Below are 18,736 nucleotides of genomic sequence, written 5' to 3'. Positions count from 1 at the left end.
TTTTTTAATAGAAGTTGAATTTTATTGGATACTTTATTATCCTTTTTTCCTCAGTTTGTTTTATTATGGTAAAATATATGTAACATAAAATTTACCATCTTAACAATTTTTAGCTGTACAGTTTAGTGGTATTAAATACATTCATAGTGTTGTGCAGCCATCACCACCATCCATCCATCTCCCGAATTCTTTGCATCTTGTAAAACTGAAACTCTGTACTATTAAACAGCAGGTCCCTATTCACCTTTCTCTTCAGCCCCTGGCAACCCCTATTCTGATTTCTGTCTCTGATGTTGACTGTTCTCAGTGCCTCAGATGCACAAAACCCTACAGTATTTGTCTTTTTTGTGATGGGCTTATTTCACGTAGCATAATGTCTTCAAGGTTCTTCCATATTAAAGTTATTGCAGAATTTTCTTCCTCTTTAAGGCTATAATCTATTACCTATGTATACCACATTTTGTTTCTCTGTTTATCCGTTGATGGACACTTTGGTTGATCCCATATTTTACCTATTTTGAATACTCCTGTGAATGTGAGTATACAAATACCTTGTTGAGACCCTGCTTTCATTTCTTTTGATTATATACTCAAGTGGAATTGCTGTATTATCTGGGAATTCTATTTTTAATTTTTGGAGGAACTACTATACTGTTTTTCACATCAAATGCACCATTTTATATTCCCACCAACAGTTTACAAGGGTTCCAGTTTCTCCATGTCCTTGCCAACATCTGTTACTTTCTGGGATTTTTTTGATAGTAGCCTTCTAATGAGTATGAGGTGGTATCTCATTGTAGTTTCGCCGTGCCTTTTCCCAGTTAGTGATGCCACATATTATTATCTTTTCGTGTGTGTGTTGGCCAGTTGTATATCTTTGGAGAAATGTTCAAGTCATTTGTCCATTTTTGAATCAGATTGTTAAGTTTTAGGAGTTGGCTATACATTCTAGATGTTAATCCCTTATCAGATATGTGATATGGCAATATCATCTCCCTTTACATAGGTTGCCTTTTCACTCTGGATATTCTTTTCACGCAAAAACCTTTAAAATTTTCATGAAATCCGTCTATTTTTTTGTTGTCTCTGCCTTTGGCATGAAGTCTAAAAAGTCATGGCCAAATCTAATATGAAGCTTTTGCTGTGTTTTCTTCTAAGGGTTTTATAGCTTTGTCTTAAATTTACATCTTTGACCTATTTTGAGTTCAGTTTTGTACATTTTGTTAGGTAAGGGTACAGCTTTATTCATTTGCATGTGGATATTCAGTTTTCCCAGTACCATTTGCTGAAAAGACTGTTCTTTCCCCCCATTGAATGGTCTTGGCAGCCTTTTCTAAAATCGTTCAACCATGTATGCGATGGTTTATTTTGGGGTCTCAGTTCTTTCCCATTGGCCTTTCTGCCTGACTTTATGCTAGTATCATACTGTTTTTACTACTGTATGCTTTTATTTTTATTTTATTTCAAAGAGAGAGAACATGTGAGTGGGAGAGAGGGGCAGAGGGAGGAAAGAGAAAATCTTAAGCAGGCTTCATGCTCAGGATGGAGTCCATCAAACCCATGACCCTGGGATCTTGACCTGAGCCAAAATCAAGAGTTAAGACACTTGGGGCCCCTGGGTGGCTTAGTTGGTTAAGCATATGACACTTGTTAGCTCAGGTCATGATCTCACGATTTGTGGGGTTGAGCCCCATGTCATGCTGACAGCACAGAGCCTGCTTGGGATTCTGTCCCTCCCTCTGCCTTCCTCTCCCCTGCTCATGCTCACATGGGAGTGCTCTCTCTTTTCTCTCTTAAAATAAACAAACAAACATATAAAAAAGCAGTCCGACACTTACCTAAGCCACCCAGGCACCCCTCTAGTATACTTTTATTTATTTGTTTATTTATTTATTTATTTATTTATTTATTTATTTATTTATTTATTTATTTATTTCTAGTATACTTTTAGATCCAGGTATGTGAGTCTTCCATCTTTGTTACCTTTTTTTTCATGATGGTTTTGGCTATTCTGGGTTCCCTGAGGTTCTATGTGAATTTTAGGATGGGTGTTTCTACTTCTGTAAAGAATGCCATTAAGATTTTGAGAGTAGGTTGCTTTGGGTGGTATTGATAATGTTAACAATGTTAAGTCTTCCAATCTGTGAACATGGGATGTGTTTCCATTTATGTCTTCTTTAATTTCTTTAAGCAATATTTTGTAGTTTTCATTGTGCAAATCTTTCACCTCCATGCTTCATTCTTAAGCATTTTATATTTTTTGATGCTATTATAAATGGAATTGTTTTCGTAATTTCTTTTTTAGGTCATACGTTATTAGTATACTAGGGACTACAAAGTTTATGTTTTTAGGAATTTGTTCATTTCATCTTGGTTATCCTATTTTGGTATAAAGCTGTCCATAATACTCTCATAATCCTTTTTGTTTCTGTAGAATCGGTAGTAATGTCCCAATTTCTATTTCTGATTTTAATAAGTTGAATCTTCCTAGTTAAAGGTTTATCAATTTTGTTGACCTTTTCAAAGAACCCACTATTTAGCTGCATTAATTTTCTCAATTTTTCTATTCTCATTGTTGTGGATGTCTGTGTTGATCCTTTATTTCCTTTCTTCTAGTAACCTTGGGTTTACTTTATTCTTATTCTCTTCCCTTACGTTGTAATACTAGGTTTTGGATTGAAGATCTTTTTTTTAATGTAAGCATTTATACCAATCAATATCCCCCCTTTGCACCACTTTTGCCATGTCCTGTGTGCTTTGGTATGTTGTGGTTTTGTTTTCATTCATATCTTAAGTATTTTCTAATTTCCATTGTCATTTATTCTTCGATGTCTTAGTTGATTAAGAGTGTGTTGTTTAGGGGCACTTGGCTGGCTCAGTTAGTAGAACATGCAACTGTTTCTTGGTCTCAGGGTCATGAATTCGAGCCACATATTGGGCGTGGAACCTACTTAAAAAAAAGTGTGTTGTCTAATTTCCACAGGTTTGTGACTTTTCCTGTTTCACTTCTCTTTTTGATTTCTAACTTCATCTCATTGTAGTCAGAGAAAATACTTCATATGAGATTTATCATTTTAAATCTTTCAACAGTTGATTGATTTGTGGCCTAACATAGGGTCTATCTTGGAAAATGTTTTACGTGCACTTGAAAAGAATGTGTTGACTGTTTGTTAGAGTGTTCTGTAGATCTGGTAGATCTGGTTGGTTTCTTGGTTTCCTAACTTGCCTTCTGTCTGGTTATTCTATTCATTATTGAGTGTCCAAATGTAAATGTAGAGCAGTCTGTTTATCCCTTCAACTATTTCAGTATTTTACTTCATATATTTTCATGGCCTGTTGTTAGAGACACACACATGTATTAAATATGTGTAAATATTTGTAATTGCTATATCTTGCTGCATTGAACCTTTGTATGTAATATCCTTTGTCTTGTAAAACTTATTTCAAAGCCAGTCTTGTCTGATACTAGTATAGCCACCTTGCTCTTTTGGTTACTATTTCTATGGAATATCTTTGTTCATACTTTCATTTTCAATCCCTTTTTGTCCTTGGATCTTAAGTGAGTTTCTTACAGATAACATATAGTTAGATCATGTATGCTTATCCTTTTTTGACAATCTCAGTCTTTTGATTGGAGTCCAATTCAGTCCATTTAAAGTAAATATTGCTTAGAGGGGACTTATTTCTGATCTTTTGGTATTATTGGCTTTTTATATGCCGCCTTTCCATTTTTGCCCCTCCTTTTCTGTCATTTCATGTCTTTTGTGTTTAGTTGGTTATATTGTATTGAAACATTTCGTTTATTTTTAAATATTTATTTTTGAGAGAGAGAGAGCGAGCGTGCATGCACATGTGCACACATATGCTCAGGGGAGGGGCAGAGAGAGAGGGAGATAGAGGATCTGAAGCAGGCTTTCCTAACAGCAGAGTGCCCAGTGCGGGGCATGAACTCTAGAATTGTGAGATTGTGACCTGAGCTGAAGTCAGACACTTAACCAACTGAGCCACCCAGGCACCCCATCATTGGCATACTTTAATATTAATGGATGCTAAAAGAGAACAACCTCAGAGAATCTCATTAACAGATGATGAGAAAGGAGTATAGATTTGAAATAAGGAAATTCATATTTTAGTCCTTGTTCCGCCAGTGAATACATGTATTCACCCGATTGATTTAACTGTCAGTGAGGACTATACCGACACAAATTATTTATACTTTTCTTTTTAATCATTATTTAATGGCGTTTTTATTTTTATTCATATATATTCTCTGATGGCAATTTAATTTTTGCTAGGTTTTTCAGCGTGATGTACCCTTTTGGTTTTAAGCATTGCATCTACTTGGCTCTTTTTTTCTCTCCAATATTTTATTTTCCCTTTTACAACACTTAATGTCAAATGTATGCCAACAATAAAATGTGATTTGTGATTCTTTAGAGCATGATTTTTACACTGGCAAAATAAACTTTGTTTTAAAATTCATCCCTAGTTCTGTGAGAAAAGAATTCATAATGAACTTGGCTTTGTAATTGTGACAAATGGCATTCTCTGGAACAAATATAGCTCTGGTTTTCTTTAGAATGCAGAATTGTTATTTATTTAGTAAGTATGTGTATAGTTCTTTTTGGTATCATTCGTGATATATACTGTACATAGAATAATAATTTATATGTTTGAAGATAGCTGGTGATCACTCTGTTGTCAGACTTTGATTGGCTTCCTTTTTCCTAGTAGTCTGTTGATCAAAAAATTATTGTGTTGTTATTTAAGTTTAGGCCATTTGTGTTTTCACGTAAGTCCTAGTGAGCCACAGGTAAATACTGACAGGATTGATATTTATGGAAACAATGGGAAATACGTCATATTTGAAATATTTTATTATCACAAAATATCAAATACAAATTTTTGCTTGGTAAAGCATTTGGGCCTGTTTTCTTTCTTAAGAATCTCTTTCTTGCTTATCTAGCTTTGAGGAAATGTAAGGTTTTGTTAACTTAACGTAAATCTCATTGATGGCTACCAGTATGAGAGTATAGGATAGTTTTCTGGACTGTTGAGGATTCTTTGTTCTTAACCCTTTTAATATATCAATCTAGTAATTTCACTCCAGCGCACACATCATGTGTTTGTTAAGTCTCATAGATGAGTATAGTTATTTTTCACCTTTTCTTTGGACAGAGGATGACCCAGTTTTCATTAGACAAGACAGCAATCGCAGTGAAAAAGAGACCACACAAGTGGCACACGAAACAGAGCCAGAATCAGGGTCTCAGCCTCGACCTGCTGTATTATCTGGTTATTTTAAACAGTTTCAGAAGTCTTTACCGCCTCGATTCCAGCGACAGCAGGTAACAACAAAAACATTGTATCATGTATGTGTGATTGAAAAGGTTTATTGTTCAATACTCTGAGTATAACATGAAACCTAAAATACAAAAAGGACACAAATTTTCCCTGAAATTCTTTCCCTTTTTAATAAAAGTTTGTTGCTAACGGGTATTACCGAAAACTTCTGTGTCATTTTCCCCCCTCTACTTCATTTATAGACCCCATCTTCCTTTCTAGGTAACAATTTCTGCAGTCTAATTAATGAGTGATTTCTTCCTTGCTGATTAATTTCTTAAGTTTAAGGCAACATGTCCTAACTTATCTTTGGTTCTTTTGTGTCACCACCTCTCTTTGTTAAATGTCTTTCGAATTCTTTTCCCTGAAGAATTCAAAAAAGCCCATTATTTTCTGATATGATTGATTATACTTATCACATGGACCTAAAATCTTGATTTGTGATCCTGCGTTTTCAGGAACAGATGAAACAGCAGCAGTGGCAGCAGCAGCAGCAGCAGCAGCAAGGTGTCCTTCCACAGGCAGTCCCTTCACAGCCATCTAGCGGTGCGGTCCCTCCCCCACCACACAGACCTCTCTACCAGCCCATGCAGCCTCACCCTCAGCATTTGGCTTCTATGGGTTTTGATCCAAGGTGGCTCATGATGCAGTCATACATGGATCCTCGAATGATATCAGGTAGACCTGCTATGGATATTCCGCCCATTCATCCTGGTAAGTTGAAATTGAGGTTGTCTCATGGCTCACTTGTAGCTCTGCGAGACCAGAGGTTTTCATCTTCCTCCCATTTGTACCCTTAATTCCTTTAAGAGGTATAATAGAGTAAGAGTTTAAAATAGGGTGCCTAGATTTTTAATCAAAATTTCTGTAACTTTGCACACAGATGAGTTAAAGGCAGACGCTGTATCAACGGTGTGATAAGGCCAAGACACTAGTTATTTTCAGTTTTGTAAATATTTTTTAAACATTTTTTGAGTCTTAAATCATGCTTTCTGTTATTTGCTAAATTGTTTTCATTCTTTTGAGTGCTTAAGCATTTGAATTTTGTCATATATTCTGTATTCCAGCTTTTCCATTTTCTCCACCTAACACTGGACTTTTCACATAAGTTAGCTGAAAACCAGTGAATTAGCAGTCTTGTGTGGAATCTATCAGAATAAATCCAGATAGTACATTACCAAAATGATACCGAGGAAGATTATGGGTATGATCATAATATAAAATATCGAGAGTCATGCCTTAATTTTAAAATATATACTGCAATTTTAAAATTTAATAATTGATAGCATTATTGATCAACTGAGTAAACTGTATTAATGGAATTTTCTATAGGATATATTTGCTCTGGAAGTCTGTCACTGTTGGTGTAATCCTTTATGTTTTTTATTTACATGCATAGAGGCATCATGTGTTACCTGATTTTTATAGGCTTTTTTTTCTTCCTTTAAAGTAAAAATAAGCTGCTATTGTGGTTTTGTTTCACTTCCTCAATTCTTAAATCTATTTAATAGCAACAATAAGAATCTCATTCACAGAAAAACTTGTGTAATTTTCACTGATCGTTTCTTGAGTTCATCACTTAAACTTGGCAAAAAGTATTTCTGTAGCTCAAGTATAGAGAGTCCCAATAGTAATTAATAACCCAGATTCTGTGTGTATAGTGATTGTTTTCCCCATCTTTTTCTGATCTTTTGTAAAGGAATGATTCCTCCCAAGCCATTAATGAGAAGAGAGCAAATGGAAGGATCACCAAACAGTTCTGAGTCATTTGACCATATAGCACGATCTGCAAGAGATCATGCAGTGTCCCTCTCTGAACCTCGTGTGATGTGGGGGTCGGATCCCTATCCTCATACGGAGCCTCAACAGGCCACTGCTCCCAAGGCAACAGAAGAACCTGAGGATGCAAGGTAATGGTAGAAATTAACAGACTAAACTGAATATTGTGGTAAAATGAAAAGTAGGTAGTGTCCCTGAAAATCATCCTGGTTTAGGACTGAGCCACAAATCTGATTTCCTCCCATGTAGTGTATGTCATTTCATTTTTGGACATGCATTGTTTTTCTGTCATTTCTGTATTAGAGCATTTTGTCACCTAGTTCTGTACACTGAATTAAATACTGAAATTCAGTGTTGAATGTTAAAATTGGCAAGTTTCTACTGTTGATTAGATACTTGATACGTAGTCTAGCTAAAGTGTTGATATAGTTTTTCCACTGATGAGAAATGGTAGACATTTGATTATCAGTATCTTGTGGAAGTTTTCTAATGCCGAGAGAAGGATAAATAATAATTTACAAAGATCTTTTAGGGGAACCTGGGGACGCCTGGGTAACACACTTGGTTAGATGGCCAACTCATGATCTCACCTCAGGTTTTGATCTCAGGGTCATGAGTTCAAGCCCTGTGCTGTGCTCCATGCTGGGCGTGGAGCCTACCTAAAAAATAAACACTAAGATACTTTGAAGTAGCAGACAGTTGGTGATCTATAATAATTGATAGCTATGAAGTTAGAACTTCTGCCTTTTTAAGGGAGTGTGTTTTGTGATGCTTTATCATTCTGATTAATCAGGGAAGATAGACCTACTGTGGGATAGATAGTCTTCGATTATAATTATAGGTGGAAATTCTTAGTCTTGGAATTCACGTCAGCATGGGACACATGCATGGCTCAGTCAGTTAAGCATCCAACTTTGGCTCAAATCATGATCTCAGGGTTTGTGAGTTCGAGCCCTGCCTTAGGCTCTCTGCTGTCAGTACAGAGCCTGTTCTGAATCCTCTCTCTCCCTGCTCCCCCGCCCCCCACCCCACCCCACTGCCTCTCCCCTGCTCGCTCGTGCTCTCTCTCTTGCTCTCTCTCTCTAAAATTGAATAATCATTTAAATAAATAAATACTTCATATCAGCATAGCCTAAACTTCTTTTTTCTTATGAAGTTCATGTGTTTTCAAATGAGAGGGAAAAAACATACTGTATCTACCCTCAACAAAATTTTTAAGCGTTTGTACATCATTGTTAACTCTAAGTACAGTGTTAACAATATTGTGCAGTGTTTTACAGCACATTTGTAGAACTTTTGCATCTTATAGGAACTTTTGCATCTTACTGCCTCCTACGCCCTGGCAATCACCATTCTGTTTTATGATTGGATGAGTTTGATTATATTATATTCTCATATAAGTGGAATCCTGCAGTGTTTGCCCTGCGATTGATTTATTTCACTTAACATAACATTCTTATCCATTTGGTAGCACAGAATATTCCATTGTATGTATATATATTCCATGTATGTATATATATGTATATACTACATTTTCTTTTCACGGGGCTTGAACTCACGACTCTGAAATCAAGACCTGAGCTGAGATCAAGAGTTGGATGCTCAGCTGACTAAGACACCAGGCACGCTGACACCACATTTTCTTAATGCATTTGTCTGTCAGTGGACATTTAAGGTTGTTTCCACCTCTTGGCGATTATGAATAATGCTGCACTAAACTTGGAAAGGAGACAAAGATTAGGATCCTTTTTAAATGTTTTTTATGATTAGGATCCATTTACTTTTTTTTTTTTTTTTTTTTTTTTTAAGGTTTATTTATTTTGAGACAGAGCTCATGTGTGCGCAAGCCAGGGAGAGGTAGAGAGAAAGGGAGAGACAGAATTCCACCAGGCTCTATGCTGTCAGAGGGGAGCCCGGCTTTGGGCTCAATCTCATGAACCGTGTGAGATCATGACCTGTACCACAACCAAGAGTTGGATGCTTAACAGACTGAGCCACCGAGGCGCCCCTCATTTACATGTATAATTAGAGAGGTTGTTTTGCTATACACTTATGCAAAAGAGTTTTTGCGTTGATAGCGATGCCTCTGAATTCTCATTATTTTAGGCCTGAAGCCTCACTGGATCCGGAACCGATTACTGCTGCTTATCCTGTAGAACACAGTCAATTAGAGGCTCATCCCAAAGCAGACTTTGTCAGAGAATCAAATGAGACAGAAGTACAAAAGTTTTTAAGCAGATCTGTGGAAGACATTAGACCTCGCCATACTGACACAAATAATCAGTCTGCTTGTTTTGATGTTCCTGATCAAAAACCTGTATCCACTCCTCCAGAAGAGCGGATTTCAGCTGGAGCGGAAAGTCAGCCTGCCCGGAAAAGAAGTGTTTCCCATGGCTCTAACCATACTCAAAAGTCAGAGGAGCAAAGAAGTGAGCCATCCGTAAGCATTCCTAAAGTAACCAGCAGATGCACTGATCCAAAGGAACCAACAGAAAGGACTGAGGAAAAACCAAAGAAGGATGGCTTTACACGATCTTCTGAAGGACCAAAACCTGAAAAACTATATAAATCCAAATCGGAAACTCGTTGGGGCCCAAGGCCAAGTTCCAACAGAAGAGAAGAGGGTAGTGATAGGCCTGTGAGAAGATCGGGTCCCATTAAAAAACCAATACTTAGAGATATGAAAGAGGAACGAGAGCAACGGAAGGAGAAAGAAGGGGAAAAGGGAGAAAAGGTCCCTGAGAAACTTGTAAAACCTGAGAAGACGGAAAAGAAAGAGCCTGTCCCTCCAGTCCCACCGCCTGCTGCGCCAACTCAGCCACAGTCAGCTCTACCACCACCTCAACCAGAACCAGAGAAATTCCCTTCAACAGAAACTTCAACTTTGGTTCAAAAGCCACCTCAAGATGCTGAGAAGCCCTCAGAACCTGTAAGTAGTGTTGAGGTAGAGCCTGTGGCTAAAACTGTAAACCCACAGATTGTCACAGCACCAACAGTCAAAGAAGAAAAACAACCTGAGAAAGTTGGTAGCAAAGACCTTGTAGAGAGGCCTCGACCAGATTCAAGACCAGCAGTTAAAAAAGAATCCACTTTACCCCCTAGGACCTATTGGAAAGAAGCGAGAGATAGAGATTGGTTTCCAGATCAAGGGTACAGAGGTCGAGGCCGAGGCGAATACTATTCCAGGGGCCGGAGCTATAGAGGTTCTTATGGAGGGCGTGGCCGTGGTGGGAGAGGGCACACTCGAGATTATCCTCAGTATAGAGACAGTAAGCCACGGACAGAGCATGTGCCCTCAGGACCTCTCAGACAGCGAGAAGAAAGTGAAACACGAAGTGAGAGCTCCGATTTTGAAGTCGTTCCCAAAAGGAGACGACAGCGAGGTTCAGAGACTGACACAGACAGTGAAATTCATGAAAGTGCAAGTGACAAGGATAGTTTAAGCAAAGGTAAACTTCCCAAAAGAGAGGAGCGTTCTGAAAACAAAAAGCCCATGAAGCCTCAGTCTTCTTTCAAACCTGAAAATCACATCCGAATAGATAATAGACCTCTAGAAAAACCTTATGTGAGGGATGATGATAAATCGAAACCAGGCTTCCTTCCTAAGGGAGAGCCTACACGGCGAGGCAGAGGGGGAACATTCCGACGCGGTGGAAGGGATCCTGCAGGTCGGCCATCACGCCCTTCCACCATCCGAAGACCTGCTTATCGGGACAATCAGTGGAACCCAAGGCAGGTAGAAGCTCCTAAGCCAGACGATGAAGAGCCACCAAGAAGGCATGAGCAGTTTCTTCCTATACCAGCAGATAAACGACCTCCAAAATTTGAACGAAAATTTGACCCAGCTAGAGAGAGGCCCCGAAGACAGCGTCCTACCCGGCCACCGAGACAAGACAAGCCACCTAGATTCAGACGTCTCAGAGAGAGGGAGGCTGCTTCAAAAACCAACGAGGTGGCAGTGCCCACAAATGGCCCAGTTAATAATGTCGTTCAAGAACCAGTTAATCCTGCTGGGGAGATTTCTGGAAACAAGACACCAGACTTATCTAATCAGAACTCTTCAGATCAGGCAAATGAGGAATGGGAAACAGCTTCTGAAAGCAGTGATTTCAATGAGAGGCGTGAAAGAGATGAAAAAAAAAATGCTGATTTGAATGCACAAGCAGTTGTAAAGAGCGGAGAGAATGCTTTACCTCCAAAAAGGGAAATAGCAAAGAGAAGTTTTTCTAGCCAGAGACCTGGCGTAGATCGCCAGAATAGGCGCGGCAACAGCGGTCCACCCAAATCTGGAAGGAATTTCTCAGGTCCTAGAAATGAAAGGAGAAGTGGGCCGCCATCAAAAAGTGGGAAGCGAGGGTGAGTACTTTGGCTTCAGTGTAATCAACTTGTGTTCCTTTAAAGAAGCTGAAAGTTGAACTGAACAAAGGAGCCAGTCTAGACAGAGGACCCAGACATTGTTCTCCCCCAGTTTTTTGGTCTGTTCTCAGAGCGTAAGGGTGCTTGAGCAAAAGAGGTTAAATGGTCTCCGGAGTCTTTGCCTCCTAAGTTGTTATTTTCCAGAAGAGTCCTCTTAGGACTTTGTAGCTTTAGGAGGAGAGTCTTCACACTTAGAGAAGGGCCTGCACATTGTCTTCCTGTTGGTAAGTCATCCTCTAGATGACAAGCAGCCCTCCTTTCTTTTTGGGGTTTTCTTTGCAAAACTCTGGTGCTTGTAGGTGTCCTCTGCGATTTAAATGAATACGTTTTAACCATGTGTTTTATCGCTCTGTACTGGTTGCTAGGAAGTGAATGTCGAACCTTAAGAATAAATTATATTTTCCTCTTGAGTTGCAAACCTACAATAAATAATCCAGCTGGATAAAGGCCCAGAAAGCAAAGTCCTGCCCAATCACCAAGGCCACCAGTAACATAAATATCTTTGGATTTATTTTAAAACAGTTTTCCTAAACTGTGTTAAGCTTTTTCTGTTCTTTTAAATATTAAAATGTTTATAATAAATTATCAGTTTATTTAATATTAGGAAAAATTACAGTAGCAGCATGCCTACCTTTATTGATCGAGTGATTGATTTCATTTATTTGCCTAGTTTTAAATGTAGGTTTTGATACTTTCTGTATAAAACTCTCCTTCCTCTCCACTAAAATGGAGAGAAAGTAATAGTACTTACAAGCATTGGTAAACATTACAGACATGACATTTGTGAATTGCATAACATACCTGGTATATAGTAACCAACTATTATTATAGTATGTCCTGGTTTTTGACCAAATTCCTAGGTTTGGAGCCTGAGCTGATAAGAAATTTATTCAGATAATTACTATAGTCATCTGCATTGGTTAGTTACAATATGCTTAGCATTTCAGATTACTGCATCCGTCAATGAAAATATTTTTGCTTTCTGATAACTTAGAAATATTTTAGGGAAATAGTATGACCAACTGTGTTTCCTGAGTACTTTCTTAACACAGAATTTGAACCTCCCTTTATTTAAAAGGTCAAAAGAATTAGGATAACATATGTAGCTGCAGTTAAGTTACTGACTATAACCAAACTATTAAGAGTTTTGAGTAATAATACTCAAGGGAAATCTTGATCTGGTTTTTGTGTAATGCAGATCTCAACAACTTAAGACTTTCGTGCCGTGTAGATAGTAACAACTTTGAATGTGCCGATATAGCAGTTACTGGTTGGTTGTAGTTAAAGGCAATATTTTCAACAAGTCCTGTTTATAAGAAACGATTTTCTTCTAATATTTGAGGTCATGCTTTGTGCCAAGCACTTGGTAAGCTTTTATCTCAAGTGATACCAATGGCTAAGATGAATTAGTGAACCCATTTTCTGTGGTGTATTTTCATAAATTTAAACAAATCCAAGAATAAAATTTGATAGGAAACAAAAACTATAGAAATGCATTGGATTGTGAAATATTTCCGAATTAAAAGTGGTTTTTTTATGTACTTACATTAATGTATAAGTCTGATTGAACTTTTAAAAAAATACACGTAAGCAGCGCTTTTTAAAATTTTCATATGCTGCCCTCTTGTGGAGAAGATCCAGTAGTGAATCCTTTGGACTAGTTTGTATCTTAAATTTTCTGCTATAAACAATATTGATTAGCTTATTTATACCATGATAGACACAATAAGAACCTTCAGGGCACAATTGGGATTCTAGAGTTTAATTCCTGGAAGGAACTCATGGGAGCTAGTCCATCTCCTTTATTGGGAAGCTCAGTTTTAGTGACATTGTACTCAAGAAAAGTCACTAAGTCTTGCTGGTTTTAGAGTTAGAGTCTTCTGTCCCACTGTTTCTTCTTACGTTAAACTTATAAACGGCCAGTAATCGTTTTTCATTTGTTCGGTTATGTGGAGGTGGTAATAACTCAAATTACTGTTTTATAGGCCATTTGATGACCAGTCTGCGGGCACAACTGTTGTTGATCCCGTCAATGGCAGCTCTGCACACCACCAGGAAGGAGCACCAAATGGTACAGGACAGAAGAACTCCAAAGATTCGACAGGGAAAAAAAGAGAAGACCCCAAATCAGGCCCCAAAAAACCCAAAGAGAAAGCAGATGCACTGTCACAGTTTGATCTCAACAATTATGCAAGTATGTCTTAGGTTCCTTTTATTTATATATCATCTGCTATGTTTAAGTGGACACTGTAATTAAAGGAGGCCAGAATTGGGCCTACAAGGTGGAGACAGAGGGTGATTATGAATCACTAATTGATAAAATGAACTAACGTAACACCAGGTTTTAGCACAGCCTTGAATACTTAACAAAGTTCTTGTTAAAGATAATCCATAGGGTTTCACTATTCTTCATAAAAAAGGTTAATGGGAAAATTAACCACTCTACCTTGCCAAACAGGTATAGGAAAACATAGAAAACAAAGATCTTAATTCTGTTCCGTATGCTTTATAAATTTGGTTTCTAAGATATGGTGAATACAGAATAAATAATAGGATGGGAGGCAGTGTTGCTCTGGGTAAATACTTTCAGAAAGCCACAAAGTAAAAGGATATCAAGTGCGAAGAATAACACTAGTAATAGGAAAATATTTGGTGAGGAAGTTAACAAGGAATATGCCTGTATTTTTACCATATTTGCCATTCATTCAGATGAGACTTAAGCAGGGAGTATTGTGTAAAATTGAGATCTGCTAAGACCACATAGTAATAATGGGAAAGTTAGGTACTATTATTCCAGTATTAAAAATAAAGACTAGACTTTTCTTCTATTTAATGGTCATTTAAACTGTGAAACTCTTTGGGCCCAGGCCCTTGGCATTATCGTTTCTAAATCAATAGCTCTCCACATGTGGTCCCAGCATCACCTAGAAATTTGTGACAAATACAAAATCTACCTCAGATGTACTGAATCAGAAATTCTTGGAGCAGTCTGTGTTTTAACAAGTTCTCCAGGTGATTCTGATGTAAGCAGATATTTGAGAATTACTGTTCTAGAGTACCATTTTAGGATTCACGTAGGAAAGAAAGAAACTTGGTTTAGTCGTGTGTTTAAGAATTTTTAGTTAGATTACGGTAACCAATTTGACAATAAGTTATATTTAAAAAATTTTTTTTTAGTTAGATTATGTAAAGCAGTGGTTCTCAACAGCAGTGATTTTTGTACCCCGGGGGATGTCTGGCAATCTCTGGAGAACGTTTTGTCATAGCAGGGGGGCTGCATGCTACTGACATCTTAGTAGGTATAGGTCCAGGGTGCTGCTAAACTTCCCAGAGTGCACAGGACGGGCAGCTCAAAATGCTGATAGCACTCAAGTTAAAAAGCACTGATACAGAGAGAACAAAGTAGACCCGCAGGAAGTTTGGATGCCAGCCTTGTGGTGGTCCATAAGAGAGAGGAGAGCCTAAACACCGTATTTGCAAAATGACAAATGAAGATTATAAAAAGTCCACAAAACATGGCAGACTTATCTTCCCAAATACTTGTTTACCAGTTTTCCGTCTTCCAGAGAACTATTATATTATTGGCTTAAGACTTAAAAAGGTGAGAACTCCATTGCATTTCTGAATTGGTGGTTGGAAATTGAGCTATTCATTTTTATTTTTCGAGAGAGAGTGCACACATGATCGAGGGGAGAGGAAGAGACTCTTAGGCAGCCTCCACTCCCAACACAGAGTCCAGTGTGAGACTCTGTCTCACGATTGTGAGATCATGACTTGAGCTGAAGTTAAGAGTTGGCTGCTTAACTGACTAAGCCACGCAGGCACCCAGGCTGTTCATCTTTAAAACTCATTAAGATACACTCATCCTTAGGTTGTTTTCCTAATAACATTTAAGTAATTTCTCTTTAGCCCAAAATGTTACAAAGCACCAGGTAAGAACAGGGTGTTGAAAACAAAGTATTATTCAGATTTCTATAGAGGTTGCCTGTAGTTGGGCAAACGAGCTCTTCAGAGGATTCTAAAAAAGGTCTTTGGCAAGAAAATTAAAGTAATGAGTGATGGCATGGCTATGAAGAAAAGCTTTACACACACACGATGTAGTCTAAGTGGGAGACTGAGATGAACTTACAATTGAAGGTCTCTTTACCGCTGTGATGTAATGGACGGCACGACATCCAGTGACTTGTCTAAGACCTTTCATTGAAATGAGTGCTGTTCCATTTTAGAGTTAATCTTGTAAAGGACTTAAAACCCCACATAGTAGAAGTATCATAGATAAATCAGAGCCAATCAAGGTTTTATTAGAAAAGCAAAATAACATGGGGTGCCAGTTTGGCTCAGTCAGTGGAGCGTGCAACTCTTGACCTTGGTGTTGTGGGTTCAAACCTCACGTTCGTTGGATGTAGAGATTACTTACATTATTGTATTATTATTTTTTTAATGTTTATTTTTGAGAGAGAGAGCAAGTGAGCATGTGCAGGGGAGGGGCAGACAGAGAGGGAAAGACAGAATTCAAAGCACACTCCAGTCTCTGAACTGTCAGCACACAGCCCGACACAGGACTCAAACTCACAAACCATGAGATCATGACCTGAGCCGAAATCAAGAGTCAGTCACACACTTAACTAAGCCACCCAGGCGTCCCTGAGATTACTTAAAATTTTGTAAAACAGAAAAACAAGAACAGTAATAGGTTTTAAAAAGTAGGAGCCGGTCTTAGTATTTTTGTTTTCCTGTCACTATTCACATAAGTGGAAATTTTTAGCTATGTAAAGAGAATTGTTTGCAAGTGGATTCCCTACAAACCACTCCCGGATGATACCCTCTTGCCATCCCTCACAGTTGTATATGTATCATTCCCAAGCAAATTCGTATTTTTGTTTTGTGTTCCCCAATTAAGATGTATATGTTTTACAAATTAACATAACTTACTTGAATTGCCTTACCCTCCCCCTTTTTTAAATGTTTATTTTTGTGAGAGAGAGAACATGAGTGGGGGAAGAGCGGGGATGGGGATGGGGACAGAGGCTCCAAAAGCGGGTTCAGGGCTTACAGCAGTCAGCCTGATGTGGGGCTTGAACTCCTGAATCATGAGATCATGACCTAAGCCGAAGTCGAATGCTTAACCGACTGAGCCACCCAGGCTTCCCAGCCTCACCATTTTCTTATATTTATTTTGGAAACATACCTGCAACCACAGTTTGCATTGCCTGACCTATTTTAAGTTTTCTTTTAAATATTAAATTTAAGGGATCTTGGGGCGCCTGGCTGGCTCAGTCAGTCGAGCATCCGACTCTTGATTTCGCCTCAGGTTGTGATTTCAAGGTTACTTGAGCCCCATGTTGGAGCCTGCTTGAGATTCTCTTCCTCTCTCTTTCTCTGCCCCTCTCCCCCACTCGTGCTCTTTCCCTCTCAAATAATAAGTAAATAAACTTAAGAGATCTAGATTTCTTACACTTTCTAGGATGTATAGTTTTAGGAAGATAGCCCAAATAATTGTTAGTTGGACAATGAGTTGAAGATACATCTTGAATTACTAATCTGCAAGGTTATTATGACTTGGCGTACATCTGTGCTACTTTACATTCACGTAGAACTTTCACATACATTTTGTTTGTTTTTAACCAACTACATGTTGTAGACAATGGTCTGCATAAAACAGGCATTAAGAGTCATAAGACCAGCTTGGCTATTCACCAGCTCACCTTTAGCATGTCAGCTTGTCGAGAGTTTATTCGTGTTTTGAAAAGGAGAAACAATAGTAATATCCACCTCTTAGAATGGTTAGATACAAGTAAAGTGCTATGTAGATGCGTATAGCGCGATACAGATTGGATCCTGGGAGAATTAGAGGTTACATGATTTGACTAAGATAGTAGAGTGTTTTAAAAGATAACACCACTGTATTGCTGGGGAAAAAAAAGATGCATATCATTCAGGGACTTCAAAAGGTCAAAAAAAAAAATTTAACCTTATTTACGAAATCATGTATCTATTAAGTCTCTTCAAATCTTAGTAACAAATGGCTACTTTATGGTTTGGGAATTGGGTTATACTGTGGATTATCAGAACAAGATTTTTGCTTTGCCTTTCTTTTATTCTCTTTCTTTCTTTCTTTCTTTCTTTCTTTCTTCACTATTGGATTAAACATGTGTTTATCTTTTCATTTGAAAAACAGAAAATATCATTTTAAATCTTTTTCCGTACCCATAGGTGTTGTTATAATTGACGACCATCCTGAAGTGACAGTAGTTGAAGACCCCCAGTCAAATTTGAATGATGATGGTTTTACGGAAGTGGTTTCCAAAAAACAACAAAAACGTTTACAGGATGAGGAACGTCGAAAGAAGGAAGAACAAATCATACAGGTTTAGTGTTTCAGTTTGTTACTAGATACTTAGATTGTTGCCCAAAATATATTAGCAAATAATCAAAAGGTTTCTATCTACCTATAATATCAAGGCTGCATTTATTCATGTGTTCTAAATGGCTTTGATTGTCACAACTTTAAATTGTTTTTAACCAGAATTGAGGCAAATGTTAAATAGAATGTAATCACCGTAGCTCACTGTTTGCCGTAGAGAAGACCATCTTTCATTCAGGAATGTTTCATGTTTCAGTACTGGTCATCTTATTTGTCCCATCTTACTTCATGGCAGAGCTAGTTAATTTTAAATTATCTTAGGAATCTCTTGAAGACACCTGCCATGATACAATAAATTGCAGATTCTTGACCTGTAAAAGTTTTGATTATAATCTAAACTAGTTCATTTAAACACACAGTATGCATCACGGTAAGTTACCCCATTTAAATCAACCCAGACACCCATTTTGCTAAATGCTGACACAGGATAAAAATAAATAAAACATATAGATCTTAGTGATAATAAGCTCTGACAAATGAGAAGGCCCAAAAACAAGAAACACTGTAAAAATTCTATGTGAATGGTAATATTGAGTTCAGTTGAATATTGCCCTTGGGACTAGGTATTTTCAGAAGTCATTCATTCATTTGTCTATTTATCTATTCATTCATTAATTTTTAAGATAAAAATGGTATCCTATATGGCATAAGACCTCGGCCACACCCACAGATTAATATTTCTGTGGCAGATGTAAGTTGAGCGAAGCCAGTAAGTAGTTTTTTGTCAGATCAGGTCAGATTTTTTTTTTTTTTTTTTTTTTTTAATTTGAGAGA

At 37.8% G+C, this 18,736-nt stretch overlaps 1 protein-coding gene across 12 annotated transcripts in view; it reads left to right on the top strand.

Moving 5' to 3' along the window:
- The window catches only part of PRRC2C (proline rich coiled-coil 2C), a 95,299-nt gene that overhangs the window by 45,230 nt on the left and 31,333 nt on the right, over positions 1-18,736 (top strand). For all 12 annotated transcript variants that reach the window (XM_053909289.1, XM_053909291.1, XM_053909288.1 and 9 more), the window contains exons 13-18: positions 5,179-5,348; positions 5,802-6,057; positions 7,043-7,253; positions 9,229-11,478; positions 13,524-13,732; positions 17,752-17,906. In XM_053909289.1, coding sequence (XP_053765264.1) covers positions 5,179-5,348; positions 5,802-6,057; positions 7,043-7,253; positions 9,229-11,478; positions 13,524-13,732; positions 17,752-17,906 — 3,251 coding nt within the window. The remainder of the gene's footprint in view (positions 1-5,178; positions 5,349-5,801; positions 6,058-7,042; positions 7,254-9,228; positions 11,479-13,523; positions 13,733-17,751; positions 17,907-18,736) is intronic.

Source organism: Panthera pardus, unplaced genomic scaffold, assembly GCF_024362965.1.
Source record: "Panthera pardus isolate Hobbes unplaced genomic scaffold, ASM2436296v1 HiC_scaffold_21, whole genome shotgun sequence".
Classification (NCBI taxonomy): Eukaryota; Metazoa; Chordata; class Mammalia; order Carnivora; family Felidae; genus Panthera; species Panthera pardus.
This window is presented reverse-complemented; position numbering and strand designations above follow the sequence as displayed.